General features: G+C 46.1%; 3 protein-coding genes across 4 annotated transcripts; 1 reads left to right on the forward strand and 2 right to left on the reverse strand.

Annotated features, from left to right (window-relative positions):
• Window positions 1–326: 326 nt before the first annotated feature.
• igfbp7 (insulin-like growth factor binding protein 7) lies at window positions 327–8,138 on the reverse strand. Its single transcript, XM_079249750.1, has 5 exons — window positions 7,598–8,138; window positions 3,492–3,601; window positions 1,960–2,067; window positions 1,013–1,139; window positions 327–641 (listed from the first exon to the last, which is right to left on the reverse strand). Exons 1-5 carry the CDS (start codon window positions 8,013–8,015, stop codon window positions 622–624), a joined length of 783 nt encoding a protein of 260 aa, XP_079105876.1. The 5' UTR covers window positions 8,016–8,138; the 3' UTR covers window positions 327–621.
• A 273-nt stretch (window positions 8,139–8,411) lies between these two features.
• On the reverse strand, window positions 8,412–11,171 carry cox18 (cytochrome c oxidase assembly factor COX18). 2 transcript variants are annotated; one of them, XM_079249749.1, is made up of 6 exons: window positions 10,675–10,885; window positions 10,246–10,357; window positions 9,813–9,967; window positions 9,550–9,665; window positions 9,369–9,476; window positions 8,412–8,769 (listed from the first exon to the last, which is right to left on the reverse strand). In XM_079249749.1, the coding sequence occupies exons 1-6, from the start codon at window positions 10,763–10,765 to the stop codon at window positions 8,602–8,604; spliced, it is 750 nt and encodes a 249-aa protein (XP_079105875.1). In that variant the 5' UTR covers window positions 10,766–10,885; the 3' UTR covers window positions 8,412–8,601. The 2 variants fall into 2 exon arrangements, with proteins under 2 accessions (XP_079105875.1, XP_079105874.1); XM_079249748.1 differs by having other exon boundaries at window positions 8,415–8,769; window positions 10,246–10,346; window positions 10,675–11,171.
• A 432-nt stretch (window positions 11,172–11,603) lies between these two features.
• selenot2 (selenoprotein T, 2) lies at window positions 11,604–15,131 on the forward strand. Its single transcript, XM_079250540.1, has 6 exons — window positions 11,604–11,841; window positions 13,592–13,702; window positions 13,879–14,005; window positions 14,151–14,238; window positions 14,367–14,502; window positions 14,664–15,131. The coding sequence occupies exons 1-5, from the start codon at window positions 11,627–11,629 to the stop codon at window positions 14,486–14,488; spliced, it is 663 nt and encodes a 220-aa protein (XP_079106666.1). The 5' UTR covers window positions 11,604–11,626; the 3' UTR covers window positions 14,489–14,502; window positions 14,664–15,131.
• Window positions 15,132–16,006: the final 875 nt, after the last annotated feature.

Below are 16,006 nucleotides of genomic sequence, written 5' to 3' on the forward strand. Positions count from 1 at the left end.
GTCCAAATATTTACTCTGATTAACGTCTTCGTCACAAGGCCTGTTTTCTTTAATGATCAGAAGTGGACGGTGATGTTCTCATGTTTCCTGTTTGGGGTTTTACTATGTTTGGTTTGGATGCTGGTCGAGTCTTTTAGCTGAGTTTCTCTCCGTCATGTTGCTATGCTACATGTTAGCATTAGTGCTGCGTAGCAAACATCTTGTGTTTTGCTGGATCTCCTGCTGCTGCCCGTAGAAGACGGGTCTCCTCAAGACGAAGTTCATAAAGTTTTTTTTTTTTTGTAACAGCTTAAAAAGATTCCCAAAAACATTAAAATGATGTTGTTTTTTATTACACAACGATAGATGAAACAGAATGAAAACAAACAGGTAAACATGTTCTGCTCACACGTCAAATAGATTTAATGTTGTTGCTGCCATGGTAACCAGCAGTTTACCTGCTTGGCTCCGTCTGGCGCTACTTAAAAGAGATAAATGTCTTCTCAGGAGAAAAATAAATGAAAAAATGTTAAATGTTAAAGTTCAAGAAGGGAAAAGATGTGAAACAAGATTTTTTTTTTTTTTTACTTTTCAGTGAATATTCATATCCTCGCGCTTCCTGTGATGTCACTGATCAGCTGATCAGAGCTCCGCCTCCATCACTGAAAGGAAATGACATCATCATACTGAGAAAACTTTATTGTCCACAAACACCAACAAAATACTGATTAATAATAACTGAGAAAAATCTGTAAAACATCAAAATCAGTAAAAGTCGGTTTTTTTTTAAAAATCACTCATAATAAAATATTTATGATATGGATGGATGGTGAATGGAGATGTATTGATCTTATTGATTGTAATTTTGCAGAAGTCTGATCCATTTCTTTCCTTTTTTAATTTTTTTAAAATTGTTTCACAAATAAAAACATAATTTTCTGAACATTTTAAAGGAATTTTAAATGATTTTATTCCTTCATTTAAAAAGCTCATTCTTATTTAGTTTGGCTGTTGATGATGTCATTATTGATACCTTTCTTGGTGGTGATGTCATCAGTGGACTCCACCAGGTGAATGGATCCAACAGCTGACGCTTCACCTTTGGAGTTGGTGGCGTGACATTCGTACGATCCTTCGTCTTCTTTGGTCAGAGGGGAGATCTGAAACACATCGGGTCTGATTGGTCCAACAGCGAGCTGAAGTCATGACATCACTTCCTGTGATGGTTTGCCTTGGAGTCTGTTTTTTGTTTTGTTTTTTTTTTTGTCTTTACTGCTGTCTGGTCTATTGTGGCCAAAGAGCAGGAAGCGCTCCCACACAAACTATTTTTTTTTAAAAATCCTTTTAAATCTGGAAAATCTTTGGTGGGGGGGCCATGAAGGGACCCTTCATAGGGGGGTCCATCTGGAAAAGAGCCGCATCTGCAAATGAAAGCTTAGAAATAAATATATAAATTGAGGGAAAAAGATCTAAAGAGGCAACTGACTAAAGTGGTCACATGATGTAAATATAAAGCAACTTATGCAAAAACAAACAGCCAGTAAACAGTTGTTTACGTCTGATCCTGGATTTAATCACTGCAGCACTTTTACCGGAGAAACGTTCAATAAAATCACAGTAAAACCGAAAACTTTTTATTTACAAAGTTTTTCTGTCACAAAAAACAGCAACAACCATTAAAATGGTCCATAAAATGTATAATACACACACACAAGCACACACACACAGCAAATCCCAATTTAATCCTGAGTCTAAATATTTAACTTATTATCACTCTTTTATTTTTTTTCCTTTTTTCTCTTGGTTAATTAACATGTAAACATGGCTACATGCACACTCCTAGTTTCATGCCTTTTACTATCACACGTATACATTTTACTGAGACTGGTTGTGTGGCTTCACACGTTTTTGTGTTTAGAATAAAATAAAATAAAATAAAATAAAATAAAATAAAATAAAATAAAATAAATTGAAACTCACTAGCACCCAGCCGGTCACTTCGTGTTTTTCAGGTCCTCCTCTGGTCTGGATCGCCAGATTGTCTCTGTCACCTGGAAGAAGTTCCATCCTCCTCTTCTCACCGAGGACCTGAAGGAAGACACTCATCATCATCATCATCATCATCATCATTCTGACTCAGATGCTCCACCAGTCTAGTCAGACTAAAACTGCGTCACGTCAAAGTTTCTTCATCTCAGAGCAGGATCTCCTTCCTGAGGAAGATCAGATCACTGGTGACCAGGGCCATCATGCTGACAGAGCAGCATCAGCTCCAGGGATGCCGGCAGGATCAATAAACTAATCAATGAGCCTGGTAAGATCCATAGAAACAAACTGGTCTCCATCATGAACACCAACTACACAATAAACTGGAGAAACAGTGGAGATCATTTTCAGGCAGACTGCTGCAGTTCTGAAGTCACAAGAAAAGGTTTAAATAATCATCTATCAAATCTAATCTGATTTATTTGTACAGAACAGCCAGAAGAACAACTGATTGAGCAAAGTGCTGAAGAATTTACAGAAACGAAGGATAAGCATTTGTTCCAGAAAACACATGCAGTAAAAATGAGAGTAATGAGAAGAATAGTTGAAAAAAAATAAAGTTTTCTAAATTATAAGAACAAAAGATTTTGAAAGTTTGGTTTTTAGTTTAGCTTTGACGATATCTAAGCTGAGTCTGAGACAAGAAGACTGTTCCAAAGCTTCGGAGCTGCTTTGGAAAACCACCGTTTGTTGCTTTTGGATGAGAAAACAGCGATGAACAGATCTAAACCATCCAGAGGCTTTAAACGGCGGGAAGGCTCGCTGTAACTCTGTAGAATAAACTCTTCATAAGGGAAATGATCACATCGGTACACTGCATCCATATACATAGTCTGGTGGTATATCTCTATCTATCTATCTATCTATCTATCTATCTATCTATCTATCTATCTATCTGTCTGTCTGTCTGTCTGTCTGTCTGTCTGTCTGTCTGTCTGTCTGTCTGTCTGTCTATCTATATGAATGAAGTGTCATTTTATTATCTTTAAAATAAAAAACCGCTAATGACACCTGAAGGTGGGACAGGGACAAACGCAGCTTTCGTCACGTTTATGGAAGTTTGAGGAATTGCCTTCAGGGTCACTGAAAACTGTTTTCTGAATTCCTAATTTTCCAGTCCTTCCATCAAGTAATGCCGTGTTCCACCAATCACAGTGACAGAGATTTCCCTCCATACAAAATACACCCATTATTCCAAACTGGCGAGTTATGAGGTGTAAGATTCTGTTTTTAAATCATTTTCCAGAACCTGTTGAAGGATGATTCCATGGGGAGCTCACTGAAAGTTAGTTTCCTGTTTATGTTTCTGGGTGGAAACGTTCATTGTTTCAACAGGAAACAGGAAATAAGTCGAAGAACCAGGAAGCGGAACCAGGAGGTCACCAGTTCACCACTATCTGATGTCAGAACATCAGATTTCGAGCTGCACACAGAGTCACTGGTGGACTGATTACAGATAAACTCACTTTCTTCCAGGTGAGGACAGGTGTGGGCACGCCCACTGCCTCACAGCTCAGGTACACCTGGGAGCCGCTCACGTTGTACACCTCACCTGGAGGAGTGACGATGGATGGAGCTGCAGATGAGACACACAGAACAAGTTCAATCAGAGACCAGAAAAGAACCAGACAGGTCCAATCAGAGACAGAACGTCCTCGGTGACCCGACAGGAATGTGCACTGAGCATGCTCAGTAGCGCCTTTCCTAGCCAGAGGAATGTGATGTTTTGATGAAGAGGATTATCAGAAACGACACCGGTCAGAGAGAGTTACAGTCAAACCGCCAACAGAAGCCATCTTTGATTCAGAACTGAGTCTCAGTCGTTCTGGTTACTAAACTTCAGGTTTATTAGCTGCTCATGTCATCCTCACCTCAGATGTACCTACCTGCCAACATGTTTACCTACCAACACGTCTACCTACCAACACGTTTACCTATCTACACGCCGACTAGCCAACATGTCTACCTGCCAGCATGTCTACCTGCCAACACGCCAAACTGTCAACACGCCAACCTGCCAACACGCCAACCTGCCAACACGTCTACCTGCCAACACGCCTACCTGCCAACATGTCTACAGTCCAACACATCTACCTACCAACACGTCTACCTACCAACACATCTACCTGCCAACACGTCTACCTGCCAACACGTCTACCTGCCAACACGTCTACCTACCAACATGTCAACTTACCAACACGTCTACCTACCAACATGTCTACCTACCAACACGTCTACCTACCAACACGTCTACCTACCAACATGTCTACCTACCAACACATCTACCTACCAACACGTCTACCTGCCAACACGTCTACCTACCAACATGTCTACCTGCCAGCATGTCTACCTGCCAACACGCCAAACTGTCAACACGCCAACCTGCCAACACGCCAACCTGCCAACACGTCTACCTGCCAACACGTCTACCTACCAACACGCCTACCTACCAACACGTCTACATGCCAACGAGTCTACATGCCAACACGTCTACCTACCAACACGTCTACCTGCCAACACGTCTACCTGCCAACACGCCTACCTGCCAACATGTCTACAGTCCAACACATCTACCTACCAACACGTCTACCTGCCAACACGTCTACCTACCAACATGTCTACCTACCAACACGTCTACCTACCAACATATCAACTTACCAACACGTCTACCTACCAACATGTCTACCTACCAACACATCTACCTACCAACACGTCTACCTGCCAACACGTCTACCTACCAACATGTCTACCTGCCAACACGTCTACCTGCAAACATGTCTACCTGCCAACATGTCTACCTACCAACACGTCTACCTACCAACACGTCTACCTACCAACACGTCTACATGCCAACACGTCTACCTACCAACACGTCTACCTACCAACACGTCTACATGCCAACACGTCTACATGCCAACACGTCTACCTACCAACATGTCTACCTACCAACATGTCTACCTACGAACACATCTACCTACCAACACGTCTACCTGCCAACACGTCTACCTACCAACATGTCTACCTGCCAACACGTCTACCTGCAAACATGTCTACCTGCCAACATGTCTACCTACCAACACGTCTACCTACCAACACGTCTACATGCCAACACGTCTACCTACCAACACGTCTACCTACCAACACGTCTACAGGCCAACACGTCTACATGCCAACACGTCTACCTACCAACACGTCTACCTACCAACACGTCTACCTACCAACATGTCTACCTGCCAACATGTCTACAGTCCAACACATCTACCTACCAACACGTCTACCTGCCAACATGTCTACCTGCCAACATGTCTACCTACCAACACATCTACCTACCAACACGTCTACATGCCAACACGTCTACCTACCAACACGTCTACCTACCAACATGTCTACCTGCCAACACGTCTACCTACCAACACGTCTACCTACCAACACGTCTACCTGCCAACATGTTTACCTACCAACACGTCTACCTGCCAACATGTCTACCAGCCAACACGTCTACCTGATAACACGTCTACCTGCCAACACATCTACCTACAAACATGTCTACCTACCAACACGTCTACTAGCCAACACGTCTACCTACCCACACGTCTACCTACCAACACGTCTACCTACCAACACGTCTACCTGCCAACACGTCTACCTGCCAACACGTCTACCTACCAACACGTCTACCTACCAACACGTCTACCTACCCACACGTCTACCTACCAACACGTCTACATGCCAACACGTCTACATGCCAACACGTCTACCTACCAACATGTCTACCTACCAACATGTCTACCTACGAACACATCTACCTACCAACACGTCTACCTGCCAACACGTCTACCTACCAACATGTCTACCTGCCAATACGTCTACCTGCAAACATGTCTACCTGCCAACATGTCTACCTACCAACACGTCTACCTACCAACACGTCTACATGCCAACACGTCTACCTACCAACACGTCTACCTACCAACACGTCTACAGGCCAACACGTCTACATGCCAACACGTCTACCTACCAACACGTCTACCTACCAACACGTCTACCTACCAACACGTCTACATGCCAACATGTCTACCTACCAACACGTCTACCTACCAACACGTCTACAGGCCAACACGTCTACATGCCAACACGTCTACCTACCAACACGTCTACCTACCAACACGTCTACCTACCAACATGTGTTATCAGGTAGACGTGTACAAACATGTCTACCTACCAACACGTCTACTAGCCAACACGTCTACCTACCCACACGTCTACCTACCAACACGTCTACCTACCAACACGTCTACCTGCCAACACGTCTACCTACAAACATGTCTACCTACCAACACGTCTACTAGCCAACACGTCTACCTACCCACACGTCTACCTACCAACACGTCTACCTACCAACACGTCTACCTGCCAACACGTCTACCTGCCAACACGTCTACCTACCAACACGTCTACCTACCAACACGTCTACCTGCCAACACGTCTACCTACCAACACGTCTACCTGCCAACATGTTACCTACCAACACGTCTACCTACCAACACGTTTACCTATCTACACGCCAACTAGCCAACATGTCTACCTGCCAGCATGTCTACCTGCCAACACGCCAAACTGCCAACACGCCAACCTGCCAACACGCCAACCTGCCAACACGCCTACCTGCCAACATGTCTACAGTCCAACACACCGACCTGCCAACATGCCTACCTATTAACATGTTTACTTGCTAACATGTTTACCTGGCAACATATCTACCTGCTAACATGTTTGCCTGCTAAGAAGTTTCCCTGGCAACCCATTTACCTGAGAACATGTGTACTTGCCAATATTTTACTTGGTCAGTGGTGTATTCCAGGGTATACGTGGGTATACAGAGTATACCCACTTCTATTTCAGTCAGCATCAGTCAGCATTGAGTATACCTAGGTGTACCTAGGTCGCTCTGCACTGGTACAGTTAGCCTTCAGCTGTGTTAACTTTAGACATCATAAAGATATATGTATGTGTGTCTATTAGCTTGTTTCAGCCTGTGTGTCAGTTCTGGTTGAATAATTTCATAACTCTTCTTCTCTGAAACCAAAGAGCAGAAATTATGTGACCATGAGCAAGTATATTGATGGATTTTGGGGTAAACTAAATAGAGTAGTCTTACATGTCACTTTTTCTGGAACAGTGTTTTTCCGGGCTACTTGGGAGTATACCCACTTCACAAGGGACCACTACACCACTGGTTCTGGTCCTGTTTCAGATCTGAGCCTCCTCCCGGTCCAATCCTCCGCCTGATATAATCCTCCTGATTTGATCCTCCTCCTTACATTTACAACATGTTTACCTTCATACTTGTTTACCTAACACACACAACATCCCCTTCCCTGACCAATCATCTTGATGTTCCTCCCTCCTGATCTGATCCTCATGATCCAGACTTCCTCTTGATTTGATCCTCTCCCTGATGTTGTCTCCCTCCTGATCCAGTCATTCTCTGGATGTTGACCTCCTTCTGATCCGAACCGCCTCAACGTCTCGGTTGGTCAGATAAAGCTGCCAGTACCTGTGTGTCTCTCACCTGTGGCGCAGCGCCCCTTGTTCTGGAACCGAACCGGTTTGTTTCCGTCCCTCTGGGCTGTCAGACTTGCGCTCTTCAGAGCACAGGCGCTCCGGTACGTTATGCCATCGTTTCCGCAGACCTCGTAGTTATTTTTGCACGCGCACACTCCTATCTTGGACTTCTTGTCCTCGTTGCTTTTGACGCACTCCAACCCGGAGCCGCAGCGGCGCGCGGTCGCGCGGGCGCCGCCGCAAAGCTCGCCCTCAGCGGCGGCGCACACCGGGCAGCAGCCGCAGGCGTCTTTCAGAGAGCCGGCAGGACAGCCCTCCGCCGGGAGGGGAGCACACTGAGCCGGATCACACGGTCCGCATCCCGGCCTGGCCGAGAGGACCGAGACCAGCGGAACCAGACACAGAAAGACCCTGAAGGACTCCATGGTGGTTTTCAGAACTGGACTGAATCAAAGTCTGATTCCTTCTGGGCGGTGATGAAACTCTGAGCAGCTCCAAACTGCTGACTCCGCCTCAGACTGATCCCAGACCTGATCCTAGACCGAGTTCCAGAGCAACTCTGGTCCCAGATCAGCTGTCAGAAGGTTCTGGCTCGGTTTTAATCAAGTTTGCGTATACAGTAAAGTAAAAAAGTAAATTAAAAAAAACACGTTTAAACAATAAAATGTTTATTTTGTCCAGTTGAGGATCAGTAATCTGACATCAGGTCTGGATGAAAAATAGTTTTGTGTTTTTTATTCGGCTATTTTTAGCTTCTTGTTTTTGGCTGCAGAGTCAGAACTTCAGGATCCGAATCTGTGGGAAAAAGCAGAAAATCCTCCAGAGACTTCAACTTCCTGTGATTGTTTAAACTTTATTAAGCTTCAGACAAAACAAACAAGCTCGTCCAGACTTCAGGCCCACAACTCTCTGGATCTTTCAGTTCGGCAGTTTCTGATCCGGTTTCTGATCCAGTTCCCGATCCGGTTTCTGATCCGGTTTCTGATCCCAGTTTCTGACGAAGCAGAACTTTCAGGACCGTCTGAAGTACTTGGAGACGAAAGCAGACCCCAGGTCTCGGTACGGAGTACTGGATCGCGGTGTTGGGAGTTGGAGGAGTTTCTGGATCCTCGGAGAGCGAAGGAGAAGATTGTGACTGAATCCCACCAGACTGGAGGAGAACCAGTACAGAGCCATGGACTGGAGACAGAAACAGAACCAGGTTCTGGTGAAAAGACGGGAACTACAAACTCCACATTAACCCAATACACCAGTTCTGTAGGTAAAAGACCCAGTTCAGCCTAACCAGACTCAACTGGACCAAACCAGACCGAACCAGACCATGTGAGTCTGCAGAGGTCTACCTCTACCTGAATTCATGAAAAAAATAAATAAATATAAAACATTCAGCTGATTAATCAATAGTCCTGATCCTAGACCAGGTCCTGGTCCCAGTCCAGATCTTAGACTACGTCCTGGTCCCAGTCCAGATCCTAGACCAGGTCCTGGTCCCAGTCCAGATCTTAGACCAGGTTCTGGTCCCAGTCCAGATCTTAGACCAGGTTCTGGTCCCAGTCCTGATCTTAGACCAGATTCTTGTCCCAGTTCTGATCTTAGACCAGGTCCTGGTCCCAGTCCAGATCTTAGACTACGTCCTGGTCCCAGTTAGAATATTATACTAGGTTCTGGTAAAAATCCTGGTCTTAGACAGGAAGTCTAGATCTGAATATCTAGAGATGTGAGGCGTGATGCCCGCCGTTCCCTCGACCAATCAGCTGACGGAGAGACGTGGAACTCACCGAGGGAACCGTGGCAGCGATGGGGATCATTAGCAAGGAGAACCCTCTGATGCCGTTCAACACCAGGCGCTGGACCCCAGACACCCTGACTCTCTGCAGCGAAAACACCTGAAGAAGAGAGCATGGTGGTTACCACGACGACATCACAGGTCAGGTGATCAACCTCCCGCTCCAAACTAACCTCCACGATAAGCAGGTTGGCGAGTCCCAGACAGACCGGCAGGATCCAGGTGGAGTCCGGGACGGTGAGGTCGGAGAACCACAGAGCGCCCCCTGCTGCCAGCTCAGCCTGCAGTTCTGCATGAACACACGGGTCAGAGACCTGGTCTTGGACCTGGACCTGGTCCTGGTCCAGCTCCAGGTTCCTGGACCTATTCCTGGACCTGGACCGGGACCTGGTCCTGGGCTGATCCAGTCAGACAGATCCAGACTCCACCTTCCTACCTGACGGGTCCAAGCTCAGGTTCCGGAGCGCCAGAGAGAGACTGATCCAGAGGGGCAGCTGGACCCAGACCAGCAGACTGGCTTTGAAGGGGTGACAATTGTCTCTGATGTACAGCTGAGAGACGAGGCGCCGCAGGTTCTTCTTGAACTGGAACCTGAACACACAGCAGACGACGTAGACTGGTTTTACCTGGAACCTTTCAGAACCAGAACTTCTTTAGAACCAGAACCAGAACTTAAAAACCCGGAATGCCTCGAAGAAGAGAACTCCTTCAGAAGCAAACGTTTGGTACTGAACCCATGTGGACCTCTTCTGGTCTGAGCATGACCCGTTTTCTCTCTCTCTCACACACACACACACACACACACACACACACACACACACACACACACACACACACACACGCACACACACCAGGTTGTGTGTTCTTACCGACTCTGTTTCTCTGTCCAGCCTTTCTCTCTCGCTCGGACTGAAACTTCGTATCGAAGCCTCTTCGCCAGGTCAGCGACCTCCACCTGCAGCGCCTCCACCTGCGCATTGGCTGAAGGTTACCATGGTTACCGGTCAGTAGCGTTAAACTGGTTAGGTGTAGCGGTCCAGATCTGGTCATCAGCCAATCAGATGCAGAGATGTTAAACTCAGCATCAGAAACAGGACTCAGACGGACCTGAACTTAGACCCGAGCAGCTCACCTGAAGGTCCAGGTTTAGTCAGGTCTCACCTGGACCTCCAGGTCTGGTCCAGGTCAGAACATGGATTTCCAGGTCTGGTCCATGTTAAGTCAGACTGGGACTAAACTGGTTTCTGACAGGGTTCAGACTGGACCAATCCTGAAACGCGTGACTCCACAAGTCTCACCTTGGAGATGATGACCATCTGGTAGGCAGCCAGCGGCAGAGTGATGACCGTCCGGACCGACACCGTCGCCGCCAGGATGCTCAGCCACCATGGCAACCCGCTCACCTGCTGCACGCTCACCAGGAAGTGTTCGCACAGGTGAACCGGAGCCGAGTCCGACAGGCTGCTGTACCACCCGCCTCCCCCCGCACTGCTGCCCGACACCGTCCGAACCGCAGACCAAAGTCCATAACTGGGTCCAGGTGGGACAGACCTCCTGAAAGGTCCTCGCGCCGGGAGCTGCAAGACAGCGGTCTTTACCAAAGCCCCGAGTCGGAGCATGCTGTCGGTCCGTCTCCGACACCGTCCCACGTCCGTCCAGCAGACACGACCGGAACCGGCATGCGTGACGTCACGGATCAAATAAATCTGAAAAAAATTAAACTTCTTTTTAAACGATAAAAAAAAAGATTAAAATCCAATTTCACCTTCCATCTCCATGAAAAGACTGTCCTGTGTGTATGACGTCATACTGTTTATCACTGTGCGTCGGGTACGTATTGCGTCACGGAGAGTGAAAAAAAAAATTTTGTTTGTAGAGTGAATTAAAAACTAAAAGTACAAACACACAAACAAAAAAGTAACATAAATGTAATTTCAAGTATCCGAAAAAGGGATATTTACATTTATTCATCCTTATTTCAGACCGGAAACTGAGTCAGTCATTCACAATAACAAACAGGACACGGTCTCGTGAACACTATGATTCATTAACTTAATTATCTCCTCGTAAATTATTACAAACTGATTGTTCTATAATCAAATTATGTTAAAGTAATCTACTTCCATCCGAACCAGCCCTCCGTAGACCCGTTAAACTGTCCATCTCTTTTATTGTGAAGGCGTCTACAGGAAGTGATGTTGCGGATGATTTGGTTACCAGACAGATTGGTTCCTCCGTCCGACAGCAGTCATGGCGGAGTACAGCCAGGCTGGGCTCCTGGCTGCTTTACTCCTCTTCACGGCTCTCACTCTGCGGGATGTTTATGTCGGCAGGTCGAATCTGAACCACCGACAGCAGCAGACCGAGAGTCCTGGCTTCTCCCAGGACGGGTTGCCAGACACAGAGCCCGGGAGGCCCGCCAAGGCCTCAATGTACACCGGGCCTGTGCTCAAGTTCCGGTACTGGTAAGTTAGCACGGAAGCTAACAGTTAGCATCGTCAGATTTATTTTATTTTAGTTGATTTTAGTTCCGTTTATTTTAGTTCAGTTTAATTTTTTTTATTCTATTTTAGTTTAACGTGGTTTATTTTAATATATGATATTTTAGTTTAGTTAATAAAATTTTTGTTTTGTTTTTTTGTGTTTGTTTTTAAGACCTCACATAGTAGTTTAGAGACTTAAATTAAATTCTTGTGTTTCATTTAAGTTTTTAGATGAGTTAGTTTGCCTGTTGAATCAAAACCAAATGTTGACAATTAACATGGTCACAAATAACAGCTTTTATTGCTAATCAACTATTTATAAGACTAAGAAAGGAAAAAATCTTTATATAATTGGCACTTTACTTGAAGACCCCCAGCATTTGTCACATTGTTTGTGTAAATAGAAAGAAATAAAACTTCTCTACAAGTCAGACATACAATGGATTAGAAGTATAAAATGCTTTCCTGCTGTTGTTACCTATCAATAAGGCTTCGGTCTGCATCACAGTGCATCATGTTGCAGGAGACACAGCTTTATTCTATGTTTACTCCACCTGTTTGCTGCATTGTGATAATTTAGTTTTATTATTTTTACCCTTTTAATTACTCTTTTACTTATATTTAGCTATCATGATTAACATCTAACTATTATGTGGACTAATTGGGACTATTGAACCACATTCAAATGTCTGCATGTCTTCATTTAACATTTATTTATTGATGGAGGAATAACCCCTTGAGATGCAGCATCTTGTTTTCAGAGGGGTCCTCTAATTAAATAACAACACAACACGTCACAGGGAAAAAAAATAGATAAATAACAAAAGAACTAAATAAAAATAAATAACATGTAATATATGTAATAATTATCATCAATCATACATCCATACAAACACACACACAAACCACTCTCGTAACCCCACCATTCGACCGATGCTCAAAACCTGTACATGTTAAATACATAGAGACAAAGTGTGAAGATAGCCACTCAGGAACCAAAAAGGGAGTGAGAGGGAAGAGATGGGAAAAAATGGGCAAAAGGGTTTGGCTTTGTGCTTTGAGGAGGAACGTGGAGAGCAAACTACATATCTGATGGTTGATGGTTAAAAACGGGTAAGTATCTTTGCTAAGTTACTGACAGCCCTAGTTTGGCTTTCCAAACATTCAGAAGCTGCACACCATGTAAAACCCTGCACATTGCGAAGTCTTCGATTCACGTGTAACAGGGCCAGGACCTGGTCTGAGATCAGCGCTGGGGGACCAGGAATATTTTTAATGAATTCAGGTAGACCGCTGCAGACTCACGTGGTCCGGCTTGGTCTGGTTTGGCCCAGTTTGGCCGGACTTATCGAGTCCGGATTCAGATGTTTCCCAAGTTTAAATCAGTTTTTCATGATGCAGAACTTGACAACAAGCCGCTGGAGCCATTTGAGCCTTCAGTCTAACGGTTGCCATGGAAACGCAGGGCCATTTTTTAACCCATCCAGCCGGGTTTTTCAGCATCGTGTAGCAGCAGGTTTATGGTCCAGCTTGTGAACTGATTCCATTTGAAACAGGAATAAACCGTCTGAGATGGTTCTTCTTCCTGTTTCTCGCCGTCAGAGGTGGTTCTGACTGAGATGGTCCTGACAGTCTGGTCCGGTTTGTCAGATCTGTGTCTGGCATCCATTTCAGAACCACCTGACTGTGCCTGGCGTCACCTGACAGGTGTGTCGCGCGTGTGTGTTTGCAGCATCTCCTGAGGCTACAACAAAGTCTTCCAGGACTACTCTCGCGCCATCAGCCAGGTGTACCCGGACATGCGGATAGAGGGAGAAAACCACCCCCCCACCCCTTTAAACAGGTGAGCTGTGACATCACTGAGCCAAACGTAGGGCCTGTTTTCACAGAAAATTCACATTAGAAGCAGATTTTATTCAGTCGACTCACGGAGAAACTTCACGTCGCAAAGAAAACTAATTTCTCTGTTTCGGATTTTTAAAATGATCAACATGAACAACTCCTCCTCTTCCTCCTCAGGTTGCTTGGTAACCTGATCTCTTACCTGAAGATGTTGTCCATCCTCCTCATCGTCACCGGGAAAAACCCCTTCACCCTCCTGGGACTCAACACCCCCCATGCTTGGACTTGGAGTCAGGATAACAAGGTACCTGAGCCGAACAGCTGTTACCGCAGCAACGGATGCTGTTACCGCAGCAACGGATGCTGTTACCGCAGCAACGGATGCTGTTAACGCAGCAACGGATGCTGTTAACGCAGCAACTGACTTATTCCTGCTTCCTGTTGCTCAGATCTTCTCCTGTCTGATGGCGTTCTTCCTCTGTAATATGATGGAGACTCACTTCCTGTCCACCGGAGCCTTCGAGGTCACTCTGAATGGTGAGTTGTGATTGGTCTGAAGCCTATGACATCACTGATGAGCATCCCTTCCAGGACAGATGGGAAACAGACCGGCGTGGCGCAGAGGAGTCCCTTCCTGGTGTAACGCTGTTTGTCGTCCCCCTCAGATGTTCCGGTCTGGTCGAAGCTGCAGTCCGGTTACGTCCCGAACATCCAGGAGATGTTTCAGATCCTCGAAAACCACCTGAAGATGAACCAGGTGGATCACATGACCTTCTCCTCCCCTTAGAGCCGCATTGACAGGTAAACACACACACACAAACACACACACACACACTTTTAGGGAGCAGCTCCATTTTTTTTTTTTCCACCAATCTGATTGGTCGTTAAAAACTGTTGGTTACCATAGTGATCGGTTGCCATGTGAACTTGTCATGTGACCTCTCGCCCGTCTGTCTCCTCAGCTGTGCTGCGTTCAAAGGTCCGGGCTCAGGAGGATTTTGAGCTGCTGGCATTCATGAAGGTCCGGCCTTAAATCAGACTCTGTGGGGCTGAACCGGATTTCCTCGCCGGCAGATCAGACCTCCTGCTAAACCGGATCACAACCCAGCTTCTCCAGAACCTGCAGTCGAATCTGAAAGCAGACAAGTCCACTTTTGGATCCTGGTCTACATGCTCCGATCCCGGACTCTAGTCTCTGATCCCGGACTATGATTATTATTATTTAATCATTAATATTGATTGATACTGATCAACTCATTGATCAGCTGATCAATAAGCTGATCAGCTGACTTATCAGCTCTGCAGGAAGTTGTTCATGAAACTGATGGTCTCCCGGAGGCCGATGGTCTCCCGGAGGCCGATGGTCTCCCGGAGGCCGATGGTCTCCCGGAGGCCGAACGTCTCCCGGAGGCCGAACGTCTCCCGGAGGCCGATGGTCTCCCGGAGGCCGATGGTCTCCCGGAGGCCGAACGTCTCCCGGAGGCCGAACGTCTCCCGGAGGCCGAACGTCTCCCGGAGGCCGATGGTCTCCCGGAGGCCGATGGTCTCCCGGAGGCCGAACGTCTCCCGGAGGCCGAACGTCTCCCGGAGGCCGATGGTCTCCCGGAGGCCGATGGTCTCCCGGAGGCCGATGGTCTCCCGGAGGCCGATGGTCTCCCGGAGGCCGAACGTCTCCCGGAGGCCGAACGTCTCCCGGAGGAGACAAATTTCCAGCATCATCTGCTTCACTGGAACCTGGATTTCTTTCCTCACTCTCCAGCATTCCGACGTGTTTTCCTCTGAGTTGAATTATCGTTGGAACGCTGTTTCCTGTTTACCTGCAGACTCTCTGCTCAGGTGTTTCTTTTAGAAATGTTCGCTCGTTCCACCAGTTTTTGATCAGATCAATAAAGATAACTTTATTTCTGTTTTCAGCTGTTTGACAAACGTTAAATAAACCAGTTTCTTCGGCTCCTTTTGGCTGATGTGATCCAGTTCTGGTATGGTGATCGCGTTGAGAACAGGAAACTGATCAGTTGTGTAATTTCTGTCTTCGATTCATATCTGATGTTAATGTGATCTGATTATTAATTATTGATCTCAGATGTGATGTGATATGAACTCTGATGGAATGAAGTTTTTATTTGATGAAAATAAACTTTTTGTTGGTTAATTTCTGGTCAGTACCTGAAAGGAAACCAAGCTGGACTTCCCCCAAGATCATTTGGATCATTTCTTCGTCCCTTTGTCTCAGTTCTGTTTCTCCAATTTACCCATAGCAACATCCAGAATAGCAACAGTTACCAGGACGACTAAAAAGAAACAT

Source organism: Telmatherina bonti, assembly GCF_933228915.1.
Source record: "Telmatherina bonti genome assembly, chromosome: 12".
Taxonomy (NCBI): Eukaryota; Metazoa; Chordata; class Actinopteri; order Atheriniformes; family Telmatherinidae; genus Telmatherina; species Telmatherina bonti.